The following is a 22,946-nucleotide window of genomic DNA, read 5'->3' as shown; positions in this document are numbered from 1 at the left end:
CACGCACGCACGCACGCACGCACGCACGCACGCACACACACACACACACACACACACACCTGGTAAACAGGAGCAACATTAAATCTGCTTTGCAATAAAAGCTTTTGTGATGTGAATGAGTGTGGTAGTGTGTTGCTCATGTCGTTGGGACCTAAATTTGTTTACAGTCGCATTTAGGCGACTTGTCATCTTTTTTGGGAACAAAAAGCACATCCCCGTAATGAAAAGTGCTGGATTTTGAGGTGACACACGTTTCACGGGAAGTTTGGGGATAAATTAGAGAAAGTACAGAAATTCCCTCCAATGGCACAAGAACAAAAACCGTGTGTGTGTGTGTGTGTGTGTGTGTGTTCTTTTCCTGTATCTCTCCTATCTCTAACTACCCAGTGAGATCACCTTCATGTGAATATGAAGCAGGAGTAAAAACCACCTGTTTGTAACACCAAAGCAGTTTCCATCAAACTAATGGAGAAGTCAGTAATAGTTATGTTCCTATGGAGAGCACTGGCTACTGCACTGTAATTAATGTTATTAATCAGGGAATCATTTGACTGTGTACTTTAGTAATTGCTCAAAGGGCTGCGTAGGTCTCGGCCGATCAAGCGTTACATAATTCAGGGCGTCTACCAGCCTCTGCTCGCTCTTATAGATGCAATATTAAAAAGGAGGGCTAAGGGTTAGTTTCACGGTCATTAACATTAATCTCTGCATTTGAGAAGAGATGACAACTGATGAATGCTTTACAGGACTTTTGCTACTAGAAATAAAACACTAAACTGTAAATCTGCAGAAACTGGGATTTAAAAGTACACTAATAATTCCACACAAATATTTTGGGAGAACATTTGAAGGAAAGAATGAGTTGTAAATAAATTGTTTACTGATTGAGCTTTCTAATCTTGTGAACGGGACTGAAATACTTAGAAATTAGACGTTTCAACCGTCGGGTGTAAGATTTAATTTCACTTTTTTTTTCTTCTTTTTTACTTGCTTAATTTTTTCACCTATTTATTGCATTTAAAAAAGTTTTTACTCATCCAAGTTTTACAAACTTAAAACTTTTTAAACTTTATAAACACGCTTCACAATTCTTCACTGATAATGTCACTAAAGTTGTGTCTTTTTGTATTGTTGGCAATGAAAAAAAGTATCACATATTGTTGACCAAAAAAACTTTACATTTTTACTTTTTACAACCTTTTAACAGATAAATGTAACTCAGTTTCTACTTTAGACAAACTTTATTTCAGCTCTGAATCAGGCTGGCAGCAAACATTCTCCACACAGCAGCAACCTTTAAGAAAAATGCAACAAGACGGTCAAATGAAACCAAATAGGACAACTATCACCATTAATGATGTGATTTTACCTGCATGGATGCCTCACATAAGTCATTTTATTGCCATTAATAAAAGTACATGACATGTCCACTGGAATTTCCCAATAGTTAGCTTTAGCTCACGTGGTTTCACATTCATTTTTGTTATCGGGACGTGGAACCGCTAAAGCCAGTTAATGAATCACAGAGAGCGTGTTGATCTCAGTCTGAGGCAACTGGAACCAGAACTTCTCCCAGGTCAGTATGATTTATTTATTTATTGTGATATTTGTTTCAATTTGCCTTTTTCCTCCCTGATAAACACATAATAACTGAGTGGCACTGAAGTGGAGGAGTTCCTGGGAAATAGATGATGTCTTTTTTGACAGTCTCTCTAAATATTTATATTTTATGGATAAAAACCACACAGCTGCTATGATGACTTCATGTATAGAAAACTGGTTTTTGCCTGATTTGTTGTTAGGTAACATCTGTTAAGTTGGGGGGAAGAAGAAAAAAAAAAGCAGGTTAAGCAAACAGCTCTGGCCTCAGTGTGCGGTCCATTAGAGAGCTGCAGCGCCCATCACCTTTATCCCACTTTGTGCTCAGCCGTGAGCCGACTAAAGGCAGTTCCGGCACTTACAGATCACAGCGAAGGAGCGTGCACGGCGACTCTTTTGGTCTGATATGAAAGTGGGACGCCGGTATCCATCAGAGGCTGAGCAAGAGCTGCCAAAGTGAAAAACTGTTTGGAAGCAATCATGGAAAGTGCTGACCTGAAGGACACGCTAACAGGGAGCACCAACAGAAAATGGCAGTGAACTGAAACAAAACCAACTAAATAAGCACTCATAACAACAGAAACATCTAGAGACACACGTCTGAACAGTTTGAGCATCAAAGCATGATCTAGTCTCCTGGTGTCCAGCAGCATCCCGGCTCCTTTTTGGCAGCTTGATGCCAGCTGCTACCTGTTCAAACAGCCTAGCAGATAATCAACTGCAGACTCTTTACAGAACAGGCAGAGAGGAGAGATTGGGCTTATTATCCTTCCCGGTCTTGCTTTGTCACACACACACATCCACGTGCCGGCAGCTACTTTGGCGATGAGTCATAACTGGAGACGTTGGTAAGATGAGAAGGGTTAAGGCAGCGGGCTCTCGTGCGCCGCTTTCTGGATCACTTCTTACAAATCCTACATGCTAAAGCAGATCACTTGTTGGATGTTTTCACGTTTCTGGTAGCCATGTCTGTCTCCAGTCACATGACACGGTCTGAGCAAACAAGATTTAATTTCCCTCTGGGATAAATAAAGTATCTTTGAATTGAATTGAAACGTGTCTGGGTGTAAATGGATGCTATTTTTCCAAAGTGACGTACTTGTTTTGTCAAAGTGCCATTAGTCTCTTCAAACAGACCCACCTGGACTCTGATGGAAGAGGGACTGACACGAGGGGAAGTGGAAGTGGATCAAGAACAAACAACTTGAGGTGAAGCAAATCCTTTTAAAAAAAACACTAGAATTCAACAGGTTGACTTAATGCCTTTATTTCTCTGATGCAAAATGGACATCAAGGACATAAGTAGAAAATAATGGCACACTTTACACACATTTCAAACATTTAAACACATTAAAGGTTGTACAATACTGCTTTGGCGTTTTAAAAACATTTAGTAAAGTGCAAGTTTTCTTTTCCATTCTTTTTTTTCTTCTTTTCAGTACATTCACAGGTTTGTCGTCTTTTTTATATAAATAAAATCAGAATTCTTGTTCACAGCGTTTCGCCCTAAGTTGTGTTGAGACACATTAAAGTGCAGCATGCTCCCGATTGTCAGTGTTTGTCTTTTTGCTCTGTCTCGTCACATCCACACATTTATAACACACACACGTAAAGGAGCACCGTTTTAGACCTCACTCGGGGACCTGGACCTGTAGGCCACGTTGGTCTGAAAGCAGCCACAGAGGAGCATGTAGATGGAGCGCTGGATCTCTGTGTTTCTGTAGGCGTAGATGATGGGGTTGATCATGGAGTTGTAGGTGGCTGGCAGCAGTGTAGCGTACGTGTACACAGATGGGTATTCCCTCTCACCCACCAGACAGTAGATGGCAAAGGGAAGCCAGCTGGCACCAAAAGTCCCCAAGATGATGGCTAAAGTAGACACCCCTTTCTTTGTGGCCACATAATGGGATGTGGCAAAAAAGTGCTGCTGGAGGGCGATCTGGTGGGCGTGGCGGCACACGATTTTACAGATCTTAAAGTAAAGGGTCAGCATGAGCACGAAGATGACAAAGAAAGAGGTGGCTAGGAGCATGACATTGCTCCGGGTCAAAGGGCGGACGATGCTGCAGGAGGCTGGATCGTGGAGGCAGTTCCAGCCGAGAACCGGCAGCAAGCCCAGCAGCAGAGACACCCCCCAGGTCCCAATTAGCATGAGGTGCACATACTGCTGTGTCTTCTCTGAGAAGTACGTCAGAGCGTTGTAGATGGAGAAGTAGCGGTCGACAGTGATAGCTAACAAGCTGCTGATTGATGCAGTGAAGGACGCCACCAGAAATCCCACTGTGATGAGACTGATGGTCTCCGAGGAGATGACGTACTGGAAAACAAAGTTCAGGATTAATCCCATGCCGGCCAGCAGGTCTGCTGTGGCCAGGCTCCCAATCAGCACAAACATGGGAGTCCTTAGAGTGGGCGTGTAGAAGATGATCGCTACCACTATGGCATTCTCACAGGCAATAATGGTGCCTGACATACACAGCATGATGTCCCACGGGTTGACTGGGAATTCTAACGGAGCGGTGGAGAATTCCAAGCTGCTGTTTGGGTCCAACGACTCAGCCTCCATCCACGGGAGAGATTCTCCAGTCACAGGAGTTGCAGACGAGTCGTTCACCACCAACGACTCGTTCATAGCTTTGCTTTCTGTCCTGGAAAAAAGAAACAAACATTCAAGTCCCCATACCTTATTTAGGCATGCACTGAATAATACTCTGACTAATACTAATACTAATACAACTACTACTAAAAATAATAAAATATAAACACTATTTCAGTATTAGTAAATTTAAATGAAAAAAAAAATCCAAATAATACACTTTTTCCACATTAGATTTGAAAATGGCTGATTTTGAGTATGTTTACACTTCCTTATAAGCCTGAACTGACTTGTTTTAAAAAATAATGCAATACTCACAAATTCCTCATCAATAATAAACACAAAATGCTACAACTTTATCTAAACCAGTAAAAGTTTTAAAAATATTTTACACCGACACCGTTGTGAGGGTTTGAATGTATCAAAATCCACTTTTTAAGAGACAAATCGAGCTGACAGCATCAAAATTAAATCTATAAATCTACCAAACTAAAGAGTGCAAAATTTATGTTTTGTTTTTATAATTTCTTAGAGGGAAACAAGTGGAAAAAAGACAATAAAACTTTCTTTAAAACTCGGTTTTTGAGGTAATTTCCCCCCTTTTTAAAAAGTGTCACTAGCACCAAAGGAGCTGTCCGTGGTCCTGAAATAGCAGGACAATTATTTAGCTGAATTCACGTGTTGCTCCCATCTGTCCTTTCTAAAGCTAAGATGGCGTTTCTGCTGTATATTTTACATGATGTGCAGGATCTCAGCTGATTTCTGAAAGGTTTAGAGAATGCTCACCTCCGTGACAAAATGATGTGAAATGAAACTTCCGTTGAACGCAGAGACCCTCACTCTGATGAAGAATGTGGGCATCAAAGCGATAAATAAGGACACAGTGCTGTTTTCCTCCTCGTCAAGCTCCTTTAGTCCTTTTTTTCTTCTCCAAGTGAAGCCCTTAGCTGTGTTGTGCTTCCCAGGCATGGGACACGCACCCAGGGCAAGAGTGGCGTGAAGCATTGGCTGATGCTCAGCTCGATGTGAGCAGGAGGAGGAGGAGGAGAGGAGCGACAGACACGCGACAAGAGCTTTAAACCCATGTAACGTCATGGTAGAGAAGAGAGGGGAGGGAGGAAGAGTTGTCTTTAGTCTCCCCCGAACCAGACAAAAAGAAAGCTGAAGATCTCAGGGGGACGTCCTCAAAACAAGCTCCATTTGTATGGGGCACCGTTTGTATAACTATACATCACAAAATACCACATTCAGTTTTTAAATTGTATTTTGAAATTTTTATCTAAATCTAAACATATAAATTATATATAAAATTGTTAACATATTTAGAGAATATAGAAATGTTCATATAAATGCAAACATTATGCAATCATGCAGATTCAGACTGCCATAAAACAGAGGCAGAAGTATATAACACCTTAGAGTATGTTGAATGGATGTGGGTCTATGTAAGCCCATGAAGGGGAGAACCCAAACAGGAATATGGATAAAAAAAATAAAAACTTCCAACCTTATCTTCAATGGCACTCTATGACATTAGATAGGGGATCTCTTCACCCTGCCGTTTTTCTGACACACTACATATTTTATATTTGCGTGTTAGCTAAATATTTAATTTTGAACGGTCACGTTTATAGTTAAGTTTTTGGTTTTAATTTTTGTTCAGAAAATCTAAATTTAGTTTCAAATCTAAATGTTTATTTTGAATATCTTTATTTGGATTTCGACAATTAGAAAACACAAAATCCAAACATAACTGCTCATTTCTTGATGTATTATCCGAGTTCACATTCTGACACTTTAGTAAAACAGCCTTCTCTATTGCAAATAAGTCCAAATTAGAGAAGCAATTATCTTTGTTACATTATTTTCCATTTGGTATAATAATCAATCAAATGTTTGAAAATTATCCTCTGCCAAAGGGTGGGTAATTACACACACACACACACACACACACACACACGCACATATATTTACGTGTGTGTGTGTGTGTGTGTGTGTGTGTGTGTGTGTGTGTGTGTGTGTGTGTGTGTATGTATATATGTATGTATGTATATACATACTTATATATATACATATATATATACATATAAACATATAAACATATACATATATACATATATATATACATATATACATATGTATACATATGTATATGTATATATATGTATACATATGTATATGTATATATATATGTATACATATGTGTGTATATATATATATATATATATATATGTATACATATGTATATGTATATATATATGTATACATATGTATATATATATATATATATATATATATATATACACATATATATATATACACACATATACATGTTTATATATATACATGTATATTTACACATATATACAGATATATGCATATATATACATACATATATATATATATATATATATATATATGTATATGCATATATATGTATATGCAAATATATGTATATATGCATATATATATATATATGTATATGTATATGGATATATATATATGTATATGTATATGCATGTATATATATATATATATATATATATATATATATATATATGTATATGCATGTATATATATATATATATATATATATGTATATGCATGTATATATATATATATATATATATATATATATATATATATATATATATATATATATACATACATACATACGCACACCATTTACAAATTTTTTTATGTGCTTCTATGACTTATCAAGTATCTCACGAACCAGTGGTAAGATCTTTTTGTCATCTTTAACTGATTAACTTTGTAAATTGAACCTAAATCAAGATGGCTGCCACAGTTACCGTAAATCCTCTAATACAGGTCCGGGCCTGTATTTGACTCAAGCTCATCAAGCTCCAGGCCTTTATTGGAAGGAGGACCAGAATTAGAGGCAGGCCTCTATTTCTATTTGAGCAAAATGAACTAATGGTTCGCTGGAGTTTTTGACAATTAAAATTGCACCCACATTTTCTAAGTTAAACACATTTCTTTTAACTACGGTAGTTTCTGCTTCAGCCATCTCCCCCCTCCCCTGCGCAGCGGCCGCAAACTCACTGATGCGACAGCATTCTCTCAGAGTTCCTGCTGCTCTAAACATTAAAATAATTATTTCATTTTCTGTTCCTCACTTCTGATTACCTTCAATTGTGTCTGTTTGTTGCAACCACCAGGTACAAAAACTAACTTGTTTTTATTTGACTATTTTTCTGTCCTGTCTGTTTATTATCTTCCTGCATCTCCTCTCAATCCTTAAGAGAAACTGCTACCTGGATTCATATATATTCACCTCATGAGTTACCTTTAAACTGCAGTTCTAAAAGATCTACCGACCGCAAAAACAGCGGAGTGCTCGGTGTTTGGCGGCCGCATCAGTGATCGGTGCGTCACCAGAGGACAAGGTGATGCGCCCTGCTCCACAGCAGCGAAACGCATCAGGCGCAATAAAAAACGGAAAACATAAAAGGAAATGAGCCGACATGAACGATCACTTGTCAGTACCGACGCTCTGGCGCAGCGCGTTGCTCCCCGACACGCAGGAGCTTGTCAGCAGGCTGCTGTCTTTTCCGAGGGCTGCATCTTGCCGGTCATTATCACGTGACAGCGACTAGTCGACGACAGGCATAAAAAGTCACTATAGTGAAGTCGACTAGTTCATACAACCCCTGCTACTGCTCCCCAGAGTGTTCTGCAGCATAATCAGCATGTTCTCTTTGAACTTGATATCAAATTTTTGCCTCCTCTTCGTCTCCGCACGGTTAAAGTTACCCTCGCAGTCTATCACTGGCAAATCAAAAGTGAGAGATGACACAACCGCCCCCCGTATTTGCTTGTTACCACATTCCACCCGGCCACAATAAAATACCGGCCATTATTCACCTCCGCCGACTCCGACACCGGCCAAAATATGATACCCGGCCGTTAATTGAATACAGGCCAATATTAGAGGATTTACGGTACTTAACAAAGACAAAAAATGTTAGAATGCATTCATTTTTACAGATATTGAGCTGAGATTTAACATGGTAATAGCAGAGAAAAAATCACTTCAGATACTCTGAGCACGACATTTGTATCAATTATTCTTAAGTTCTGCATGAAAATACTAACATGTAATAGTTAATTTGAAAGTTCTGGCATGAAAAGGCTTAGCTTGTCTATTTTTTAGAAAATTGTTTTATTTACTCTCTTTTGCCTGCAAAATAACCAATAAAATCCTTAATTTTTTAATGCAAATGTGTCTTGTCCTGTGACTAACTCTCATAAGTCAAATCATGAGGTGAAATATTCCGCACAGATATATGGAATACTCCTACATTTTTGTATTTTACGAAGTTGTTTGATATTTGTCTGTTTTTGGTTTCTATTAAGTGTACCAGGATTTTGGGACGTTTTAATTTCAAATTGAATATCTGAAGTAATAGATGAGATACTCGAGCAGCAAAGCAATATGGTAACCAGTTCTGGTTTCCAGGCAACAGTTGTTTGGTCGCCCTTTGTCAGCAGATGCGATGTCCTTCTTGTCCTTATTTATAAGCGAAGCAATAACATGAAGTGTTAGTAACTCCTATCAAATGGGTCGACCAGTGATCAGGATAAAAATAAACAGCATCTGTCATTGTGATTTTCTATCTGTGGCTGTAATTAACTGAAATGCCACAAACCAGGTTGAACCAAATATTCAGCCTTTCTATTTTTTAGAGGACCACCTGTAACGAGCTGCTCGAAAATCTCAGAAGCTGAATGCATTTATTCACCCACATCCATGTGTGGCAAGAGGTTTCAGTGTAATGAGACATCTGCCATTAGGTACACAAAAACAAAACAAAAAAACAGGGCTTCACGTGAAAAGCCCTCCTTTCCTTCAAAACAGGCCCCTTTTAGGAGGCGGCGCCCCCCAGCCCCCAACACAACCGTCTCCAAACACCTGTCCACACGCTTGTACACAAACAGCAGGCAGGGGGTGCAGTGGCTCACCTCTCACTTGGTAACACTAAGATATAGTGAAATTAAACTAGAACGGCTGAGAAAAGGTCATCAACAGTCAAGATAATTCACATAATTACACATTTTTTTAAAGCTTTTCCTTGAAGGCTGGAAGCAGCAAAAACCTGATTTGTCCACAAAATGCTTCAGTTCTTCCAAGAAAACCTGCTGTAACAATCCCAGGATGCCCCCCCCCCCCCCCCCCCCCCCCCACACACACACACCACTGTCACTTAGAACATGAGTGGAGCCGTCTCAAGTTTAGTCACATAATTGGATGAATGTGTCCGAGCAACTGTTTTGTAGCAGCTTCTCAGCAGATGTCATAATGACCTCGGTTTTATGGTAAATAGCTCGGTTAAAAGCTTCGTTACCGTCTCATTAAAATGGGATGAAGTGTCGGGCCCTAGGATGCAGTTACAAACACGTGTTAATGAAATTATGTAAAAATAGATCTTATTTAAAAAATAAAAAATGTGATCAATCACTTTTCTAGTGATGGGAGGTTAGGAAACATTTACAATCAATCACTACTTCTGTGCTTTAACATTAAATAAATAGGTAAGTATATGACTGGGTTATCTATCAAGGACAAGCTCAGTCATCCTCAAAGGAATTACTTAAATCAGGACAACAAAGTTGCCTAAAAAATAAGATGAATTATCAAAAGAAAACAAGTTGCAATATCACAAGATCAGGAGTAAATAACTGATTCTCTTGGTTTTCTCTAAACAATTAGATAATTATCTGGAGAACTTGGGAGTGTTGTTCAGCGCAAAATCGATAGGCGGCTTGGTGATGTGGGTGTTGTACCGATTTGTCGTGGTGAAGACAGAGCTGGAAGGCAACGCTCTCGATTTACCGGTTGATCTACGTTCCAACCCTCACCTATAGTCACGAGCTTTGGGTAGTGACCCAAAGATGCAGGGTGTCTGGGCTCTCCCTTGGAAATAGGGTGAGAAGCTTGGTCATCCAGGAGGGGCTCAGAGTAGATCAGCTGCTGCTCCTCCACATTGAGAGAAGCCAGTTGAGGTGGCTCAGGCATTTCAAAAGGATCTTTGGTACATTTTTGCTGTGTCTGATTTCTAATTCCATTTTTGGTTCTTTTTTAAAACACAGAAAAGGTTTCTCTTTACCTTGCTTGCTGACAGTTTCGTCACTTCCTACTCTGTTTATCCGTGGGCAGCGGAGGACGTTGTCGCCCTCTGCTGCCCGCTCTCCCCTCTCCAATGATGCAGTCCCATGCACGATTGTGGAGGGGAAAGCGGGCAGCAGAGGGCGACAACGCAGAGGGCGCTGCAGCGGATAAACCATAGGGATAAACGGAGTAGGAAGTGACGCCACCATCAGCGTCAGCTCTGAGGAAATTTGCTGCCGCGAATGAAACAGTCAGCAAGCAAGGTAAAGAGAAACCTTTTCTGTGTTTTAAAAAAGAACCAAAAATGGAATTTCATTAGGATGCCTCCTGATGCCTCCCTGGTGAAGTTTTCTGGGCACCTCCAACCTGGAGGAGACCCAAGAGAAGACCAGGAAACAGAGCGTGCACGAGGATAACTGAGCGTTATCTCTCATGTGCATCTTTTTTAAACATAGAGAGGGCAGTTCTTTCCTGAAAATCAGAAACATCCTTCGCCGTACCTTTAACTTGGGACTTTGAATAACTCCTTATCTCTACATAAACAATTCATGATCAAAATAAGGTTTCAATTACCGTAAATCCTCTAATATTGACCTGTATTCCATTACTGACCGGGTCTCCTACATTAGCCGTTCTTGCTCTCAACAGGGGTAAATAAAGGCCGGTCTCTAACAGTGGCTGGCTTTATGGCACAAACCCAGCCGCAGGTTTGATAACTTCAAAGTACTATTATCTTAAAATGTTTTAATAAATAGCGTACTTACCTACTGTTAAAGAATTTGTCTCACAAAACACGACGGAAAGTCTGATCACGTATAAACAAGTCACTTCCTGCTTCCTGCTCTCAAGTCCTGCGTGATGTTGTCACTATCACGTAACTTTCCAAGAAGTGCTCAGCAGCGCAGCGTGTGCTGTGACCACTTAACTTCTCAAAATCGTGGGCGCGATGTGGCGCATCCGTCTCCAGTGTGCCCCAGGCTTTATTTACTTTGTTGACTGGGTGTAAAAATGCCCAAATTCCGTGGAATCAGGACAAAAACAAACGTTTATTTTTTTTTTCGTGTCCCGAAAGTAGTGCGCCACAAAGGACTTACTGAAACTTACTGAACAAAGACAGAATAGTATTTTCTCTTCAAGGCACTCGAGGAGTTCAGACGCTTCTCTCTTTCGCTCCCTTATCTTTTTTTCCCAAGGCTCTTTGTCTTGTCTGCCCACAGAGCGCTTCTCTGCATTTCTTCTGAAAAACTATTTTTTACTAACCATATATTTGATAAACTGGTCATTCAGCGCGATCGATAAGATTTTTTCAACAATGAGAACGGAGCAGGGGGCTCCCACATGTCCACAGGGGACACACCCGGTGGGATATATTTTGGATTCCTGGAAGGAGTGGAAGATCATATGCCTCAGCCAGCTGTCCATTGAGGACATTGAAGACGTGTGGATATTTGGTCTGATGATCACTGGATTTCTCCTGATTGAGAGTGGGAGGATATCTGGTTTTCTGGAAATTTGGAAAGACGGGAGCGATTGGAGGGCGACCCGCACCCACGGAAAGCACCGTCTGTGTGGAGACTTCTCAGACTGGGACGTTACTCGAGGTGAATCGTAAGCTGGACAATGTTCTAGCTGTGATACCGGTATTAGTGCGCAAAATGGATGTCATCTCGGAGAGGGTCACCGGACGGTATGGACAGGTTTAAAAACCCAAAATTGGCTTCACTGAAGGACTGGAATGATCAGTTTAAAGACTGAAGGCAGAGAGGAAAATTATCTCAGCCTGACCCAAACTAAGTCTTGTTATCTGAATCTGATGCCCTGGTAGCCTTGAGCTGCAAGCAACTAAAACCCCCACGAAGGAATGCAGACAGATGCTGTGAAAACCCGACCTACCCCCACCCCCCGCCTTCAGATTGGTGGACTTCAGCCGGGTGAGGTCATCAAATGTAGGAGTTAATGTACAATGTACTCTTTGCTTCTCCCAAGATCTCCCTCCCACCTGTGACTGTACAGTAGATGAGCGCCGTAGATGGCTGCTCTCGCTGGGGGAAACAGGATCCCAGTCACCAATTCTTGTCATGTGTCTTGCCCATGTATGTCTGATCTCTGAATTGTGTGTACTGAAACTCTAATTTCCCTCTGGGATTAATAAAGTATCGATTGATTGATTGAATCATAATCTCCGGCTGCAAAATGAGCACAAACGGAACGGAAAATGCTACAGTCCGCAGTGATCCCTTCATCACAGGTAAGGGTTTACTAAAGGTTTTTATGGTGTTTTATTGAACAGCTTAGAAATGCAGCTACAAAAACAGCAGGTAAACATTTTGGTACCGTTTTCATGTGTACTCACTGAAAAAAGCTTGTAGAGTGCTAATGTTTTTAGCAGTTAGCTCAGTGTTGTAACGTGGAACTGCGGAGGATGAGGATTTTGGAGGATTTTATTTTTTACTTCTAACCAAATAAGACTGGTTAAACTGGAGCGGTAAGGTGTCTGTTGCCTTTTGTTGTGAATCAATAACCTAATTATCACCAAGTGTTTACAATGCACTACCAGCATGTTTGCTAAGTTTGCTACCATACTGGGATTTAGCCTGAAACAACGGTGTTTGTTGTAAATGTTCTTTATGCATACGTACATACAATGTAAACTGTATATTTTCAGTAAACAAACCTAGTGTTTTATAGGTTCAAATAGACACAAAATTGTGTTTTTATTCATTCTACTGGTAGTTTATTTTGCTCAAATAGAAACTGAGGCCTGCCTCTAATTCTGGCCTCCTTCCAATAAAGGCCTGAACCTGGATGTGCTTGAGTAAATAAAAGCCCTGCCTTTATTAGAGGATTTACGGTATATACATTTTCTATTATATAAAAACATAGTATTAATGATATCCTGTTATCCCAGGACATCATTAATATTAATCTCTAAGCATGTCCTCTCTTGACTTTTAATTTTCATTCCAAAAGTTTGCACTGAAAATGTTTAAACAAGGAACCTTTAAAAAGCACCCAAACACTTCTGTGGGATTTGATCACATGACATTAAATAAACGTTGTTCAGCCCTTGTTTTTAACAAGCACATCGTGACCTCTCACCTCTGTTCAAACCCCAAAAAACAGGCCTTTATTCCTGTTTAGACAATTAAAAACAAAAGATGAAAAACATCCATCAAGTATTTGACAGCAAATCTAAATATTTTAGATGTTTCTCTGCAGTTTTAATTAGACCTTTATACACATTTGGGCGTCACAGAGGAGAAGTCGCTAGCACCATCAGCTCAGTGACAAAGGAGCTGTGAAAAACTTCAGGTTGTTGTGACGCAATCCAACTCTGTTGGTCTCACCAAAAGTAGGAAGCAACAATAAAGACGTGCAAGAGCCGCCTTCTGAGAGGCTCTTGTCACTTTAGGTGAAATATGTCATTACAGGACTCCAGACACCAGTGGTGTAATATTCACTGGTCACCATTATCCCAGTGGCTCTGAAGGGGTTGAGAATATAACATTTATTTCTTTAAATTCTCTTTTGGCATTAATAAAACAAAATATTTATTTTACGGAGCTGTTCATTGCCCAATTACCCGCTGCCCAGCTCTTCTCCCCGATGCTCATGCGGCACCAATGAAAAGTCCAGTTGATGATGACTGAAACCGTCTAACGGAGAACATTTCACATTTTCCAACACCTGGGATTAAAAGCTGAGGACAATAAGTGTGTGAAGAAAAAAGAGAAACTGTAAAGTGAGTCAGAAACGACGGGAAGTGGAATGATGGGTGGCAAAAGAAGAGGATGAGAGCTGAAGAGGCTGCATGATAGGACCGAGGTTTAAATACATTTACTTAAAGGTGTAGCAGACTGCTTACAGGAAACACCATAGCACCGTATTAATAAATAACTGTTTAATTTAACACAGCTCAGATCATTAACATCTTATGAATGTGTTTTTTACAAGAATAATAAAAAGCGTTGTACTTTGAAGTCCACAGAAACAATAAATCAACATAAAAAAAAATAAAAAACAGACCAACAACATCAGATTTTTCTTTTTGGAATGATAAAAGGCTGGAAAAATAAATCAAGTAAAGTCCTAAATGATAACAATGGTCATTTAAATGTCACGGAGGACCCATTTTGAGCCCAAGAACTTTGAAAAGTTCTTTGAAAATGTGGAAAGCTCATTTCCGAGTGAAATAAGACATAATACTAGCTCCGTATAAAATTTGATTCCAATATTTAGGATTCAAATTTGCTAAATCTGTACAACTGCCTTCAGAAGGCTGGAATTAAAATAAAAGAATAGGGACGAGCACCGTAAACGTAATCTTTTCAGTCATAAATAATAATAAAACATTTCAAAATAAACATTTTTGTATTAAATTAAATTATGCATCGTCCTTGGACTGTTTATTGAAATAACTTCTAAAAAAACAGGTTCTTTTTGCTGGATCGACAAAAAAAGTTCTTCTGAGTCTTAAAGTTGGAAACGGAAGCGGATGATTGCTTCACCGGGGATGCGCATCTCACATGTACCGGTTTTTGACGTACTCCCTGTACAGCAGCATGTCCTCCCTGCACAGCGCCCTCACCTGGCCCTGACCCGCCGTCACATGACTCTCGAACACGTCGCGACTATCCCGGTTCACGTGCGGAACAGAGACAGAGTAGATGCTATCCTCTGGGAAGCGTGAGACCGGGACCCTGGAAATGAAAGGAGAACGAAAACGATGAAGGAAATGTGAGACAGAGAAAATAAAAACATTTTCAAATGACTCACGGAGAAGAAAGAGCTACACCAAGTGCATTTTTGTTGAACCAAGGAGAAGAAATTTTTCTATATTTGCCACTAGACAAAAACCGAAGAGAGAAAACTATTTTCATCTGACTCACAAGCATGTGAAAAAGCTCAGCAGAAAGCACGCTGCTAATGGAAGAAACACGAGGATAGTGCAGACAGGTGCTCATAACAGCAGAATTACATGTTTTCTAAGAAGCTTATCACAACAGCGTGCCTCCTCGTCTTCAGCATGGATTAACAACTGCATGCTTGTCAGATTGTCCAATATTCAGCTGCTTCGATGGATCAAAAATAACCTGCACTTCAGCTGCACCTCTTTGGAAAACAGCTGTTTGAAAGCCAAAGCAGATGCTCAGGCAGACTGGAGAAACCTCGAGGTAAACAAAGAGCTCGGATCCGAAAATATGGTGAAGATCTGATGACCTCCTGATGACCTCCAGATGAATCAAGTAGCTGGTCGAAGGGGCGAAAACTCAAAGAACAACTGCGGAGCATACGTCTGCACCAAAATGTTACAAATAACAAAAAAGCAGGAAGCCATGTTGGCGTCTATAAAAATTAAATGTCACATGTCTACCCAGTGTGCTGTTTGAGGTGAAGGGGGTTATTACACTTAATGGTCCAATTTTTCTTTTTGTTCTTTCAGCTGCTGTGAAAATAATTACTTAAATTCAACGTGTGTGTGTGTGTGTGTGTGTGTGTGTGTGTGTTTGTGTGTGTGTGTGTGTGTGTGTGTGCATGATATGGTGGTGGTTGGCCTTTTCACTCAGCAAGTGTGAACGTTTTCCAGGTGCCACAGCACTAAGCCATGCATGTAGGATTCATTGGTAATTGGATTAATAGTTATGGAAGATGAATGAGTGAGCACGCATCACGCGAGGTCCTTGATGCATGTAGACAAGATTAAAAATGATTAATAATTTCAACAAAAACATGAGGTGTTGGTGCAGCTACTGTAATGCAAAGAGACCCAGGATAAAAAATGTTAAAACTGCTGACTGTGACTCATCAAGGTCACCATGGTAACTGCACACATTTCTTAATTCCCGGTTTAGTGAGGCAGGAATGCACAAAGACTCAAAAGTAAGCTAGATTGCTCTAAAAAGGTATGTGAGCAGGTCACACACATGCACTTAAGATTTGTGGGAAACAAACAGTCCTGAAGCTGTGAGACAACTTATTAACTTGTTGTCTGATCATTGGAAGATAAAACATTTTGTTGCTTAGAAACAAATAAGGGCACCTTTGATCTCAGAGATTATTCTCGACAAGAATTAGCCGCAGTGTTCCTTTCACAGACATCATATATGTAGATGCCCTGTGGACTGGCACTGCCTATTGGAGCTGCCGTAGTACATATTTCTACTGAGGAAGGTGATTACCAAACTATAAAACACTTTTTCTTAGACGTGTGGTATGGAATGATAGTAAAAAACAAAAAACAAAAAAACATTTATATTTATCCATCCATCCATTCTCTGAACCCATTTTGTCCACGTAGGGTCGCGCGCACGGGGGGGGGTTGGCTGGTGCCTGCAGCGGTCAACGGGCAAACAGGCGGGATACACCCTGGACAGAGAGCCAGTCCATCGCAGGGCAACACAGGGACACACAGGACAGACAATCATGCACACACACACCTAAGGACAATTTAGACAGACCAATCAACCTAACAGTCATGCTTTTGGACTGCGGGAGGAAGCCGGAGTACCCGGAGAGAACCCACGCATGCACAGGGAGAACATGCAAACTCCATGCAGAAAGACCCCAGGCTGGGAAGCGAACCCAGGACCTTCTTGCTGCAAGGCAACAGCTCTAACCACTGCACCACAGCACAGCCTACATTTATATTTATATATATATAAATTAAATACATTAATATATATAAATATCCCAACACGTAGGCCAGAACAGTAATTAATACCACGAGTATGCCGGTATTATTTACAAATAAATTCTTTAAAAATCCTGCCATGTGAATTCATGGATTTTTTTTTTCACATTCTGTCTCTCACAGTTGAAGTGTACCTATGATGTAAATTACTGACCTCTGTCATCATTTTAAGTGGGAGAACTTGCACAATCCGTGGCTGACTAAATACTTTTTTGCCACACTGTAGTTGCCCACCCTGCACTGACTCCAGTTGAGTTTGGAGAATGAGGAACCCATCCAATATGGAAGCAATGCCGTTACGCTCTCCACATGGTTCATATCCTTTCCACTTTATATCCATCGTTTGTCTCAGCTTTACCTCTTCCTTATGGACAAAAAAGGACCTTCCCAGCAGGCAGGGGTTGGAATAAAGACCCTCTAACAGCAGCCACATGTTTGGGCTGCTGTAACACCTACAAATAGTACTATTGCATAACAACCAACACACCTATCGCCACGCGTGGACCAGCCTGACAGGAGCACTCTGGACTGATAGACTAAAATAAGACGTGCAAAATAAAAAAAGGAAAACATTTCTAACAGGTTTCTTGTAAGCCTGCCTTAAACCGAACAACATGCATGTCATAATGATGCTAAAAACAGCCGAAGGGTCACAAAATGAGAAAGATCTTTAACATTTGTGTGTAATCTATTATGTTGTATGATTATGCTGACAGGGTGCTCAAATATTTCTAATGAAATAATTCTACAGAGTAGAAACACCTTCCCAGTAAAAATAAAAGACTATTCTTGCAAAGTGGTTGACTGTGAATGCTGTGTTCCCAACGTGCAGCACAGGAGGAAGGAATAGGCTGCTATGTGACTTTCTTTACCTCATTTCTGTAACAGGCCCCCAGCGTCCGTAAAGCCTGCTTTTATGCTGCAACTAAACTCTTCCTGCCATATCTGATGTTTCAGTGGGAAACAGAACTCGGTTGCTGCTGTTGGTATGAGATCCTTCTGCGGCGCTGTTCTCCAGCCTGGGTGTTTGTTCAGAAGTGGGGCTGCAGCTTCTAGATCACATTTACAAAGCAACAAAACTCATATAAAAACTGAAACTTTTCTTTCACGACGCCGACTTGGATCTTACAGCGAATTAAACAATAAACACAGTAGAGCAAATATACAAATATACTTCCTTTTATGCAACTCCCCCAATGATCTGGATCAAATATGTCACAGAAAACTACTACGTCATAAAAGCCGGCATTGATTGATAAAATGGTTGATGTAATTGTTACATTTTCACAAGATATTTATTTCTTGATTATTCCCCCATTTAGTTATTTATTTCCATTTTTTTATTATTTAATATTAGCATTTGTAAAAAAAATTTACATTATTAATTCATGAAATGAGCTAAAGATGAAAGCAGAGGGAAGGAAAAGTAAATAAAACAACTTAAGGGGGAAAAAATTGGATAATAGAGAAGAAATAAACCTCCAAACAAGAAAAAATGACAACTTAAATATATTTGAATCAACCAAGACACAATAATGAAAAGTTTTTAAATAAATAAAATGAGAATTAAAAAGGAAATAAACATGTCATCAATTTAAAAGCAATTAGACAAAAAATGCATCACATGAAAACGCAACTAGAAATGAATGAATAAAATAAATAAACCATGATAATGACCTTTGAACAAATGAATGCAGTTGAAAATAAACAATTTTTGTCTTGATTTATGGATTGTAAATGGTATCACTGTTCACTCATCACTTCTGAATTTGGAAGTTCCCACTGAATTGTGAAATCTCTGAATTTATTCTATGTGTGTATGTCCACCTTGAAGCGTGTAAGAAAGATCATCATTCACAGCCACATGTTGTGATCACACGTGCGGTTGTGAACATGTACGCAGCAGAGGCGCCGCTGAAAAGGGTGAAGGCTGAACCGAGAGGGAAAGCAAAGCATGGGTGAAAACAAAAGACAAAAGAGCAGCTAGAAGACTGGAGGAAACCTTTTAAGAGTTGTTTTTCTCTCACAGCACCTTGAAAAACTAATGTTAAGTGGTATTTTGAAGGGGCAGAATGTGGCCACAACAAATATGCTTTCTAGCACATGTTGGGGAGGGGTGCTGAGGTACACGTGTTCAAATATGTAGTGACAAAAAAAGTATCAACTGGCTAGAATAGTAGAACAAATCCAACTTCACCATCTTCATCTGCTCCCATCTTTCAATAAATATTTTTAGACATCAAAGACTTTAAGACATAAAGCTTCTCACCCTGTCTCTGAGAGATAGGGTGAGAAGCTCGGTCATCCAGGAGGGGTAAACCTGCTGTTCCTCCACATCGAGAGGAGACAGTTGAGGTGGCTCTGGCATCTACAGTTAGGATGCCTCCTGGATGCTTTCCTGGGGAGGTTTTCCAGGCACGTTCAACCAGGAGAAGACCTAAAGGAAGGCCTGGGACACGCTGGAGGGACTATGTCTCATGGCTGGCCAGGGAATGCCTTAGGATTCCCCCAAATGAGCTGGCCCAAGTGGCTGAGGAGAGATAAATCTGGGCCTCACTGCTTAAGCTGCTGCCCCCGTGACCAAAGCCCGGATAAGTGACGATGGATGGATGGATGGATGGATGGATGGATGGATGGATGGATGGATGGATGGATGGATGGATGGATGGATGGATGGATGGATGGATGGATGGATGGATGGATGGATGGATGGATGGATGGATGGATGGATGGATGGATGGATGGATGGATAGATAGATGGATAGATAGACAGACAGACGGACAGATGGACAGACAGACAGATAGATGGATGGATGGATGGATGGATGGATGGACAATAAAGCCAACCAAAAGGTGTTTTATGCAAATCTGCAACAAAAATCTATATTGGATAATAATTTGGGACAATTTAAAGGGATATTAAGCAGTTTTGGCTTGCTCTTAGCACCCCCTAGTGCTAATTAGTAAAAGCAAAAGTGAATTGTATCTCCTTCCTGTGCATTCATCTTTTTTAACACCTTAATCTAACAGCTGAAATGTCTCCTCAGCCTTCATTAGTTTCTACTGAAGCAGTCCATCACTAAATTAAACAACTCAGCTTTGTTCATGATCTAAAACATGTAGGAAATCTGCTGGAAGCAGACTGCAGTGCTGGCATGTTAGCTCCATTTTACTAAATCCAAAAGGGACTGGCCCGGCACTCTGAAGTTGCAAGTGCGGGGAGGTGGAGTCTGAGTGACACTTCATTAAACCTGTAAAGCTCAAATTGGCTCAAAAATTGATTTATAAATATGAAAAATTTGCTAAGTATGCCTTTTGAATAGTCTAAGAGACCAATTTCCTCAATTGCAGATAAAGGGACCATTTTTTTCTGATTGTTTGCTAATTAGTAGCCTAACTAACAAAGAAAAGACCTCTAAAAACAAGTTTTAAAAGTGCATTATTATCTTGATCCTGTTGTATTTTGATTGAAACACCAGACACATTACAACAGTACCACAGAAATTCTAGTAAACAGGGACATTATCGGTCTTTTTTTCATGCTCCATGCATTTTACTCACAAGCTAATGATGTTGGCGAAGCTTATGTGTTCAGTTTTCTCCACTGTGTGCTGGTTCTCCCCAAGATGAGCAAACCTACAGAAATGAAAATGAAAAACAAACATCATTCATTCAAATAATCCAAAAGATGTAAACATTTTTTGAAGGAAATAGTGTCACAGACTCAGATCCAGAAGAATCTTTAATCTTCTGCTCCACATCGTGTTTATCATGCCTGCTGGGATCTCTAAATGTTCACATCTCATCATCATTACTCATCTAAATGTTCTGTTTAACATCCACATAGACACAAAGTACACCAGCTGAGCATTCTCCCTCCTGGTTTTCTTCTCGTCTCACTGACTAGAAGAGCTCTCTGGCTTTAGCAAACATCTCTGGAACTTCAGCTTTGATGACAAATGCAATTGCTTTCTTATTGCTTCAGTAGGGGGACATTAACATTATTCCTAACCCTGCTTCCATTACAGCTGTGGCTGCTATTAAAATCGATGAGGTAAAATGAAAATGTTGGCAAAACAAAAACTGAGGCGTATTCCTTTTCTTATTAGAATCAGCATCCTGATTGATTCAGCTTGGATTCATCCCAAAAAGCATCATCAGAAACCCCCTTGTTGTCACAGCCCATTTTTCCCTCTTTTTAGCAAAATGTAATAATTTAGAGAAGAAAATTTGAGATGTTCATGGATATTTATTAATAAATCAACATGGAATGTTTTCCCTCCATCCTAAGAGACTCAACTGCTCCTAATTTTGGGACTCTTATTTTAAGTCATCTGAAAGTTGTTGTTTCCACAAAATTATATTTAAATGCAATACTGCAGTCTTTAAAACAGATTGTATTTAATTATATATATTTCATTATAAACGTATATAGATATATGTATATAATTAATATATATATATATATATATATATATATATATATATATATATATATATACATATATATATATATATACATACACATACATATATATATATACATACACATACATATATATATATACATACACATACATATATATATATATATATATATATATATATATATATATATATATATATATATAAAAGTTTAATTCAGGCATCACAAAAGGACAACTATTTTAATTTAGCCCTGAGTTTTGTAGTTAACAACTGGAGATATTTTTGACAATGTTTTAACCAAAATAATCAGTGCTGAAAGTAACAATAGATAGTTTTTTATCTTTAAGCACTAGAGCTTTAAAATCTTTGTTACGTTTGGACTGTGTTGGTTATCCAATTTCATTATCTTTGATTTTGTGTGATAAGGGATTGTTGTTGCGCTGCATTCGTCAAAGTAACCGCGATTAGAAATGTTTGTTTTTATTTTTAATGTTTGTTTTTTTTATATTTAATGTTAGAAATGTTTTATTTTTAATGTAAACATTTTTTTATGTTAGAAATTTTTCTTTTTATATTTAAAGTAAAAAAATTTTGTATTTATTTTTTATGTTTGTTTTTTATATTTAATATTAGAAATGTTTGTTTTTATATTTAAAGTAAAAAATGTTTGTTTTATTTTTAATATTAGAAATATTTGTTTTTATCTTTAAAGTTTGTTTTATTTTTAATGTTAGAAATGTTTGTTTTTATTTTTAATGTTTGTTTTTTATATTTAATTTTAGAAATGTTTTATTTTTAATGTAAAATTGTTTTTTTATGTTAGAAATTTTTCTTTTTATATTTAAAGTAAAAAAAATTGTATTTATTTTTTATGTTTGTTTTTTATATTTAATATTAGAAATGTTTGTTTTTATATTTAAAGTAAAAAATGTTTGTTTTATTTTTAATATTAGAAATGTTTGTTTTTATCTTTAAAGTTTGTTTTATTTTTAATGTTAGAAATGTTTGTTTTTATTGTCGGGTGGAAGAAAATCCACGATATTCAGCTCTCATGGGTCGTCTATGTGTGTGCCCATTGGAGCTCATTACTCTGCTGCAGAATGATTCCACCTGGTTTCATCATCATCATCATCATCATCATCCAAGGTGAACATTAAAAAACAAAGAAAAACACAAAAAAATAAACCACAAAAGCAATACAAAAATTATAAAAGTCATGCATACCAGTGTCTCAACATGGATGACTGGAAACGCACTGCACTAAAACTGGGATCAGCATCCGGACAAGACTGTTCTCAGAGCTCTTCAACCGCAGGATAAACTTGTACATCAAATTTCTCATTATAGCTTGGGCATTACAAAATAAAAGACGCGCTACAGGGCCGAGGCTTCCCTAACAGAGTCCTAAATGCATCATTATACGCTACTTTAAGTTTGTGCAAGCTGGCTTTCTTATACGTACACCACAAAAGGTGCAGTTTCCACATTTACAGCAAATG

The 22,946-nt window shown here is 38.9% G+C and overlaps 2 protein-coding genes across 4 annotated transcripts in view; both read right to left on the bottom strand.

Annotated features, from left to right (window-relative positions):
* Positions 1–3,080: 3,080 nt before the first annotated feature.
* On the bottom strand, positions 3,081–5,119 carry gpr6 (G protein-coupled receptor 6). Its single transcript, XM_015947357.3, has 2 exons — positions 4,982–5,119; positions 3,081–4,247 (listed from the first exon to the last, which is right to left on the bottom strand). The coding sequence occupies exon 2, from the start codon at positions 4,229–4,231 to the stop codon at positions 3,224–3,226; it is 1,008 nt and encodes a 335-aa protein (XP_015802843.1). The 5' UTR covers positions 4,232–4,247; positions 4,982–5,119; the 3' UTR covers positions 3,081–3,223.
* A 9,527-nt stretch (positions 5,120–14,646) lies between these two features.
* fig4a (FIG4 phosphoinositide 5-phosphatase a) overlaps positions 14,647–22,946 on the bottom strand; it is a 70,409-nt gene continuing 62,109 nt past the window's right edge. For 2 of the 3 annotated variants that reach the window (XM_015947355.3, XM_054747967.2), the window contains 2 exons: positions 20,581–20,655; positions 14,647–15,028 (listed from right to left, as the gene is read on the bottom strand). In XM_015947355.3, coding sequence (XP_015802841.3) covers positions 14,851–15,028; positions 20,581–20,655 — 253 coding nt within the window. In that variant the 3' untranslated portion in view covers positions 14,647–14,850. Of the gene's footprint in view, positions 15,029–17,891; positions 18,072–20,580; positions 20,656–22,946 lie in introns of all 3 variants that reach the window. The other variant, XR_011515987.1, reaches the window with a different exon arrangement.

Source organism: Nothobranchius furzeri, chromosome 2 (assembly GCF_043380555.1).
Source record: "Nothobranchius furzeri strain GRZ-AD chromosome 2, NfurGRZ-RIMD1, whole genome shotgun sequence".
NCBI classification, from domain to species: Eukaryota; Metazoa; Chordata; class Actinopteri; order Cyprinodontiformes; family Nothobranchiidae; genus Nothobranchius; species Nothobranchius furzeri.
The sequence above is the reverse complement of the archived record's forward strand: the minus strand, read 5'-3'. Positions and strand labels throughout refer to the sequence as shown.

Coding starts and splice junctions, on each gene's coding strand:
- gpr6 (XM_015947357.3), bottom strand. CDS start 4,231: ATGAACGAGTCGTTGGTGGTGAACGACTCGTCTGCAACTCCTGTGACT.